This window comes from Terrapene carolina, unplaced genomic scaffold (genome assembly GCF_002925995.2).
Source record: "Terrapene carolina triunguis isolate 2854851 unplaced genomic scaffold, T_m_triunguis-2.0 Scaffold172, whole genome shotgun sequence".
Taxonomy (NCBI): Eukaryota; Metazoa; Chordata; order Testudines; family Emydidae; genus Terrapene; species Terrapene triunguis.
In genome coordinates, this window is record NW_020664523.1 from 530,428 (window position 1) to 539,959 (window position 9,532).

The following is a 9,532-nucleotide window of genomic DNA, read 5'->3' on the forward strand; positions in this document are numbered from 1 at the left end:
CGGCCGGGGGCCCAGGGGCCGGGGACCGGCAGTGCTGGGCGGGCCGGGGGTGCTCGGCCGGGGACCGGCAGTGCTGGGCGGGCCGGGGGTGCTCGGCCGGGGGCCGGCAGTGCTGGGCGGGCCGGGGGTGCTCGGCCGGGGGCCGGCAGTGCTGGGCGGGCCGGGGGTGCTCGGCCAGGGGCTGGCCCGGGGCCGGCACCCCAGAGCCCGAGCCGACCCAGGCTGGAGACACCGGGGGGGCCAGACTGCGCCGCGCCTCCTCCCCCCACACCCCCCTTACCTGTTTCAGGCTTCCCGCAAATCAAATCTTCGCGGGAAGCAGGGGAGGGGGCGGAGTTGGGGCGGGGCTGGGGTCGGGGCCGGGGCACCGTGGAGTGTCCTCCTTTTGGAGGCTCAAAATATGGTAACCCTACCTACTACGCTAACTTACATCCAGGCTTGGGGAGCTAAATCAGAGGAGTCGTGTAAGGGGAGGAGGTATAAGTTACAGGTGGCAGTGGCCATGGGCTGGATTTACTAGCCCAGATAGCCTGCATTGCACCCCTGCAGTGCATACAAAAGCAAACATAACATTATGAAGTCACACTCCAGCATCCAGGCATCCCAGCCCAACGTCACCAGGGCATTCGCCAAAAACAGGGCTCAGGGCTGGGGATAGCTGGGCTGGGGAAGCTTTGGAGTCCCATCCAAATTGGTGGCCTAACTCTAGCGAACGTGGCAGCAACCCCCTGAAAGACTGAATTTAATCTAGCTATTTATACAGCCCTTGTCACTATGGTATCTGAGTGCCGGAAATGCACCAAAACTGATCGTCATCAGAGCAGGTGGGCCGGGCCCCTCGTGGGGCTGGTGGGCTCATGAACCAGCACCACTCACAGTGACTGTTTTATACGCTAGTGTGGTATTGTTTCTGTTTCTTTGGGTGGGAGCTGGGTCAGAGGGGAAGACAATGTGAAAGCTCTCTGTGCCCCTTGTTGCCATATTTTGGAAAGCCTGTCTCTAGAAGCTGGATTGTCAGGGGCTCCTCAGACAGGAAGTGAGAAAGGGAGGCGGAGGCCGGTACACTCAGCGCTGGTGGTAGCGGTGGGGGCAGGAGGCACAAAAGGAGGATGGAGTTTGATAATGGATTCAACAGGAAGGGAGGCTTCTCGCTGGCAGGAGGAAGAACTCAAGAGGGAGGGTGTGGGAGAAAATGCACTAACGTTTTCCAGGAAAACAGTAGTTTGTTTTCTTTTTACTGTTCACTTGCTGATTTAAAGGGACACAGCGTAAATTCCCAAAAGCTCAGATTTTCCATGAACTAGACAAACAATTCCCTTTTTAAAAACGAAAGTCAGTCTTCAGCCAGTGCAACAAAAATGAAGAACACTGCAAGCCTACTGGGCAAGTCCTGGGACTACCTTGTCAGACACAGATTACAGCCCTCATTCTCTGTAGAAGTCCTAATCAACAAATACATCTAGACAGGCCCCTCCAGGAGTCTTGCATGTGTTTGGAAGGCTCTGAGGTCAGTATAGGAGAGGTGGGATTGTTCAATACAAGGCAATAATAACTCTCAAATTGTGGGCCCCTTCTCCAAGTGGGGTTCTACTCTGAAAAGTGACTGTAACAATGCCAGCTGGGGGGTTCCACATTTATAAACCCACAATCTGGGCTCCTGCCTTCTTGTGCATCAGTGCTATGTGCAGGGTCTGCAGGCTACACTGGGCTCTTGGGGTGACATTTTCAGAAGCACCTAAGAGTAGATTTGTAAAGGTCGTTAGGCCCCTAACTTGCACGGAATTGGCCAGCCCCAATGTCTACACAGCAATCTTACAGCCCCTCAGCCCGAGCCCCATGTATCAGGTGGCCCGGGCCAGCCACTGGGGTTTTATTGCAGTGTGGACATACCCTTAGGCACTGGGGGCGTCTCAGTCCCACTGAAAGTCAAGGGCCAGACTTTAGAGGTGCTCGGGTGCCTAAAGATACAGATAGACGCCTAACAGGTACTTTAATAAATCCCCCACAAGTTAGGCACCCAACTCCCATGGGCTTTCAGTGGGAGTGAGGCACTCAGCCTGCTTAAGGCTTTCAGAAATGCCACTAGGTATCTGTCTGCAGCTTTAGGCTCCCGCTCCTACATAGTTTAGAAAATCAGGCCCCTGCTCACATAGGCACCTTTGGAAATTTTACCTTGATCCATCAGACTCTTGTAAAGACAACTAGAGCATCGGAATCAAACCAAGGAAAGCCGATTGTTTAAATAAACAAAATGACAATTTAAAAATGTTCTCCCCTTACCTTAACTATGCTGAAAAGAAACTATTCAAATGAATAGTCTCCCAAGAGTATTTTCTGTTACCGTTTCTGATCAAAGAGCTGTGTAATCAATAATTTCCATCTCAAGAGTCATATGGAACAGGAATAAGTAACTAGTAACTATAAGGCCTCAGCACTGCAAATGCTTACATGCCTAATTTTAAGCCCCAGAGTATTTCCACCCAAGTCAGTAGGACTATTCAGAGACTGAAAGCCAAGCCCGTGTGTTTGCAGGACTGTGCCCTCTTGCTGCTGAAGCAAATACCATTTACAGAACGGGGGGTGATCAGAATAAAAGAATTAAGAGAAATGGAACAACTTAGGTCCAGATCCTCAAAAGTATTTGGGTACCTAACTCCCATGGGTTAGACAAATAACGAAATTATGGGAACAAATGTAGGACAAATGGGATGAACTGATTTGATATGAACAAATGAATTAATATAACTTTTAAAAATCAATTTGTATATCTACCAGCACTCAGACAGTCTTCTGCCTCACCTCCGCTTCATGCCCTTATCTGCTGTGTTTGTCACCCGCTCTTTTAATGGGTGTGTAAGAAAATAATTTGGACTGCCCACAAAATTCTACTTGTTGATTTTAAAAAAGATAATAATTAAAATCTTTTCAAATAGTCATATTTACAAATGAGGAAAATCTTCTGGGTGCTGAAAGCTTAGAGAGCTTTATTACCTTTCTTGGAGACCTTTACTACTGCAGAGAATTAAAAAAAATACCAAACCCATAAACCTAAGATGGAGATTGGCTACCCTATAGCCACCGATAATGGGAACCTGAGCTTTTCGGTGCTAGACGGTTGATTCGGATTCAGGCTAGGCCACAGACAGCTGGAAGTCATTACCTGCTGATTTATGGAGACCTATTTGCAAGGAGTGAATGTTCTCCTAACTCCACAGCTACAATACAAGTGGTACTGAAAGAATGGTGCGTGTGTTGACACTGTTATCACAGAAGCCAAGGACTGAATGAATTTAAAACTGAACTACAGTGGCAGCCCTAGATGTGATCTCCCTAGATTAACGTTCAGATGCACTGGGAGCATATCAACAGGGCAAGGAGCTTCCTCTGCTATCTCTACTAAACTGGCCCATTAGACACAAAGGATTTGACTCGCCAGGGTTGTCCTCCTGCCACGTTCACAAGCAATCACCTAGCAATCAGACTCTAGCAGGAGAGGGGCTAGTGCAATTTGACAAATGTCCCCTTACAATACACTCCTGAGCTGTAAGGGACTCTCCCTGCCATTGCAATGGGAGCAGTCATATCATCCAGGCTTGAGAGTTCAGTGACAGCTAGGGATGAGCCGCTGGGGAGGGAGAGCGACAGACACCGAAAGATTGTTGGTTGTGTGACCTAAAGAGAGGACCAATATTGCAGATCAAGGGGGAGTGAAGGGATAGAAATTGATAGGAGCAAAGTGCCAGAGTGAGGGCACAGGAAAGATTTATGGTATATTTTTTCGATTCTTTTAAAAATTAATCCGAAGCTGGGTAATGTTAGACAGAGCTGAATTTTAATAACAGAATGATGATTGTAGAAAAAAGCGAGTCCAGTGACAGACAGCTCCTTAACTCATATAAATTGGTGTAGCTCCACCAACTTCAGTGGCGCTGCACTGATCCATAGCAGCTGAGGATTTGGCTCATAGGTTAACAGTTAAGGAGATGGCCAGTCTATCACCAGTTCTGACACACACTTCCTATGTGACCTTGGGCAAGTCACTTTGAGTCAGATTTTTAAAGGTATTCAGGCACTAACCCCCCTGGATATCACAGGAAATTAGATGCCTTTAAAATACATGCCTTAATGTCTTTGTGCCTCTCTTCCCCATCTATAAAATGGAGATAATCATTCCTTTCTTCCACCCTTTGTCTGTCTTGTCTTCACCGCAAAATTGACTCGAGTTATAACTCGAGTCCTGTCTGGACACAAAACCCCTTGACTCTAGTGTGGTGGTGCTTTTACTTCCTGTAGATGAGCCCAAGTGCGGGTATAGGGTAAAGCTCAAGTTAGTACAACTTGTCAGCTGCTGGTATGACCACTCTGCAGTGTGGATGCAGGCTAGCTTAATTCGAGGGCTAATAGTCCTCTGATGCCTTCCCACAATTCCCCGTGTGCCCAGAAAGGAGAGGCAAGTTTCCCCACAACTCACTGACAAAGAGATCATAGAGTGTCTCAGCCTACAACAATGCAAAGAACCATGGGATGGCCCCCAGTAGCCGTAGTGCCACACATGAGTGAATGCAATGCATGCTGGTGTGGACACAACAGCTCAAGTGTTAGTCCTCCGTGTGGCTGCTCTCACTCACGCAAGGCTAACTCCAGAGGGGTAAATTGAGTGTGGCTAACTCAAGTGAACTGCAATGAAGACATGCCCAGGAGCCATGCCAGGGATTGTCTCTTACTATGTGTTTGTACAGTGCCTGGCACAACAGCGTATGCCTCAGGAATAGAAATAATGATCACAAATAATAGCTTTTACCATCTGAAGATGCATGAGTTACAAGGAAGAAAAATCAAGACCAAGAAGTTCTCAATAGAGCTTCAGGAACTGCCACTCTGGGAACAATAGCAAAGGTAGGTAAAAGGGCAGCTGCATCACACCATCCATGTCCTATTGGTCAATATCTCTGCCAGGAGACTAGACCAGTCCTGTGAGGTGCTTGGAACTAGGTGTTCAGCACCTTGTGGGAAGCACTCAGCATTTCATGGGATTCTTTTCCCCCCCCAAAACAAGGTTGGGGTTTAGGGCCAGATTCTCTCCCACCAACACTGGTGTGAATGGGGTGTAATTCTAAAGTTACTCCAGTGTTAATTGGGGAGAGGATCTGGCTCTTGATCTTGAGAGGTGCTGAGTGCCTACAACTCCCATTGGGATCGGTGGTTGCTCAGCACCCCTTTAGATCAGACCCTGTTTCATTAAAGACTGCCTGCCAAAGATGGTTAAAACACAGAAACTGTTATGGTAGGGGACTGTTAGTTTACCACCATACTACTTGTTCCAAGGGGTTTTTTTACTGCTAAATTAAGTAAGTTTTAGGGGAAGTACTGACTAAGCGTTTGTTTTCTGTTTCCCTTCTCTAATAAAAAGCCCCTTGATTCTGATGCAGTTTTGAAACAATCTTGTGTATCATTTTCCTGCCTCTCCCTAAGATAGTTAGGGACTAGCTAAGTAATAGTGATAAAACAGGGAACCACAGAAGCGCTGAATTCACCAGCAAAATACCCTGGGCCAAGTTTGGTTTTAACAATTGAAGGACAGTGAACAGGAGATGATCTTAATGAAGTATTTCTGTTCAGCAACTTAGCCTAGGCTTTGAGAGGTTAAGGACAGATAATATCTTTTACCTGACCCCTGAATAGTTTTACTTAGGACAGTCCTGTACGTCAACAATGAGAGTGGAGTCTGTGTCCCTAGATTTCTAACATAGACCGAGGTAGCCTTCTGTTATTTGCTGTGGGAAAGATTCGTTGTAATAGTTGGGGAATAAAACCTCCTATCTCATTTAAATGACACTTTTAGAACATTAAACATTTCTTTTTAAAAGACTCAGAATCTCAACATTATTTGTGGCGTGAAATCTTGAGCATTTGCTGTTTGCATCAAAATGCCCTAGACAAAGTCACGTGTTGTTCTATTACTGTGATGGTGTCATCAATGGCCAGCCAAGTAACAAGCACAGGGCCGGGGAATTTAAAGTTATGGAAGTTGTTTGGGGTCATGTCTCTCTCAGACATTCATTTGGAAATTCAGGCTCTCTGATTTATTTATTGCTCTCTCCACTTTTGCTAAGAATGTTTTGAAGAGGGGAGTTGAAATGTTCCAAAGGAAACTGTCCCCAAAGCACTTAACTAAGGGGGAAACATTTCTACAGCAAAACAGCCTTCAGCTGAATAATTGACACGTACAGAGCAAAAGAGAGACAGAGCAGTTCAGAGCGTCTGTCTTGCAACCACAACTTGGTGAGAAGCTGAAATTCAATGTATGTGTTTGTGTTATTATCTGTTATCTCTTCTGGACAGGCTCACACCTTATCTGTCTCTGTAAGGCACATGCCATATTTACACTGCTGTACATATGATTTATATCAGCATAACAACAATTAATAACACAACGTCACACCGAAGGAACTTGATCCCTTTGATAACTTTATAACCTGCCAGTTCCTTTGGCACTCCGCAGTAGAATGCATAGCTCCCTGGGAATTCCCCCAGTCTGGGCATGCTTGGCACCCTTTTCTGCCAACCGCTGTGCACACACACATGTAGTCATGGGTCTATCTGCCTGTATGTACCGCTGACCATTGGAAATGGGACAATGCCCCCCACTCTGAAATGATAAAGCACTTGTAAAAAAATCTGCAGGTAACTTCATCAAAAGTAACTGGTGAGTTTAGTGGGTCGTTGTCCTTCCTGCCTGGGGTAAATCCAGCATGCAGAATTCATAAGCATACATGTCTCTGAAACTCACCTTCACGAAAAGCTCGATCTCAGGCTCCTTCCGAGGGCTGTGCCGCTGGCTTGCCATCCTCTCTGCTTGTTCAAACTGCTAGCCACTCTCCACTGCAGCAAGTTGCTCCGTTCTTTGCTGCTATTGAACCTCTGAGTGGAAGCAGGTGGCGATCCAGTGGGAAAGACGCTGGTGTATGGTGAAGGACCTCTCTAATGAAGATACACCAAGCCCCGTTGCCAGCTTCACTCACCAATGGGCAGTTCTATCGTGGTTCTTTTCCTTCCTCCTCCTGAATTCTGAACTGAGGAGGAGTGACAGACTATGTGCAGCAACTGCTGGAGGGGCAAGGGTATTTCCACAAGGGCCTCCCAGTTGTGACTCAGCGTCCTAATCTATCAGAGAGCATGCAAGAGGTCCCCCTGTCAGCTATCAAGCAGACCAGATGCTGCCCTGGGCTCTTTCTGAGCCGTGGGCTTATGTCCCAGAAAAGGTCCTTCCACTTCTGTTACTGTAAACTCCCACCCATGAGAGCTTTTATGACAGGAAATGGGCTGGAAGTGTCTTGTGCTTCATCAGTTGGAGAGATCATGTATCTAATTATCCTGTCCAGGAGGCAAAAAGTCCACAGCTCCAGAGCACATCCCTCCCCCCACAACACTCACTAAGAGAAAGCAAGCGTTGTTGGGAGAGACCCCAGATTCACCAATAAAAGGCAGAAGGGGGAGGGATAGCTCAGTGGTTTGAGCATCAGCCTGTTAAACCCAGGGTTGTGAGTTCAATCCTTGAGGGGGCCACTTAGGGATCTGGGGCAAAATCAGTACTCGGTCCTGCTAGTGAAAGCAGGAGGCTGGACTTGATGACCTTTCAAGGTCCCTTCCAGTTCTAGGAGATAGGATATCTCCATTATATAAAAAAAAAAAAAAAAAAAAAAAAAAAAAAAAGAGGCAAACTTTCCTCTACTAAGCACAACTTTAAAACACATAGTATCTGCCTTAAACAACATCTGAGCAGGGCCCACACTGGCAGCTCAGATCTGAATCCCTTTCCACCCTTTGGGGAAAGCCCCAGTGATCCAGGGAAGGGTCTGAATTTCATACCTCTGGCCTCTCACTTTTGTGGGCTGATCTAGAACCCCAGATGTGAGCAGCCCCCAAATCGGCAGGAGTTTCAATTCCAATCCTGATCTGAACCCTGTGGCTCCGGCTCATCTCCTCTGGATCCAATTCACTTTCCATGTGTTATTCTCCCATTTCCTTAGAGAGTTTCATGGATTTGTCACCGATATTTGTGTGTATCATCAAGGGCTGCGTGACAAGGGAGAGATGGGGATCTGCTTGGTCCATAGTAAACAAGGGAATATCTCCAGATGTCCTCTGCCCTTGCACAGGTCGCCCAGGAGAGGGAATGCTTGACAAGACAGAGTGGGAAGAATGGCTTGGGGGAGGTCAGGCCCCACACCCAGGAACTTAGGAGAAGCTGGTGAAGTTTACTGTCTGCCCTCCACACTCTGTCCTTTGCTGATTGGGGGCTGTTGGGACAAAGAGTTTGGTTTGGCCCAATGAAAGTCCATCACAAATAGATCAGCTCTTCAGACAAAAACACAGAGATTGAGGATGGCTCCTTCTCTTTGGCCCAGAGACTCCCAGGGGCCAATGGGAGGTGCTGCTGCTTTCCTGGCAGCACAGGAGTGGGGGAAGTGACTGCCCTATGCCTTATCAGGGAATCTTTCAATCAGACTCAGCATAAGAGCCTAGTACTGGAGATGAAGTCATTTCATTAGAAAGTTGCTTTTTCTCCAGAAGGGAAGGGTCATGAATGTGTTATTACTGGCTGGCTGCCCTCCCCCCCTCCACCCCCCACCCCCCTGCGCCCTGGGATTCTTGATTAGAGCTAGAGCACCCACTAGGAAAACAAAAGCGAGGCCCCTCCATTACAGCAGGGGGCAATTTATTGGATTAAACTTTTTTTCAATGAATTCAGGTTGACCAAACCATGTCGTGAATTCAGGTCCAAGTCACTGAATTGTTTCAGTAAAAAAAAAAAAAACTTGGAAAGAAGCCAAAACATTTCCATTTGGGCTTTGAACTGACTTGTTTGTTTCAAATTTCACTTCACATTGACTTTAAAAAAAGTTTTAAAATACCCCTGCTCAAAACCAAGCCATTTCCTTCCATCTGAAACTAAATTTCATTGACTTTTCCCATGTGGTCAGTGAACCAAAAACTCAGTTATTTTCACAGATCTCCTGCCAGCCCTCATACTTCAGGACATAGGCTGAGCCCCAGCGAGGGTCGGAGACTAATACCTCTGCCTGGGACAGCATTGCATACTTCGGTATTGTAGCAGCAGCACCCACTGTCAGCCACAGTGCAAAATGCTGGTCGATTGTGCTCTGGCTGCATGTATGGGCCAGTGGCACAAGCCCCAGCCTTGGAATCAGGGGAGCTGTGCTCTGTAATGATAGCTGCTTGCAGTTATGCTATTCGGCAACTAGGGGCTATACTGAAAATTTCAGAAAGAGTGTGGTCTGTGGGACTAAGCAAAAATGGAGGCTTCATAGATTTCAAGGCCAGAAGAGACCATGTAGGCTACGTCTACACTAGGAGCTTGGGGTGCAGGGCCGGCTCCAGGCACCAGCGTAGGAAGCAGGTGCTTGGGATGGTCAATTCAAAGGGGCGGCACTCCGTCTGGTATCGAGGCGGCACGTCCGGGTCTTCAGTGGGAATTCAGCGGCGGGTCCCTCATTCCCTCTCTTCCTCT

The 9,532-nt window shown here is 47.5% G+C and overlaps 1 protein-coding gene across 1 annotated transcript in view; it reads right to left on the bottom strand.

Annotated features, from left to right (window-relative positions):
• CLIC2 (chloride intracellular channel 2) overlaps window positions 1–7,218 on the bottom strand; it is a 17,838-nt gene extending 10,620 nt beyond the window's left edge. Inside the window, exon 1 of the mRNA XM_024199291.2 lies at window positions 6,791–7,218. Coding sequence (XP_024055059.2) covers window positions 6,791–6,847 — 57 coding nt within the window. The 5' untranslated portion in view covers window positions 6,848–7,218. The remainder of the gene's footprint in view (window positions 1–6,790) is intronic.
• Window positions 7,219–9,532: the final 2,314 nt, after the last annotated feature.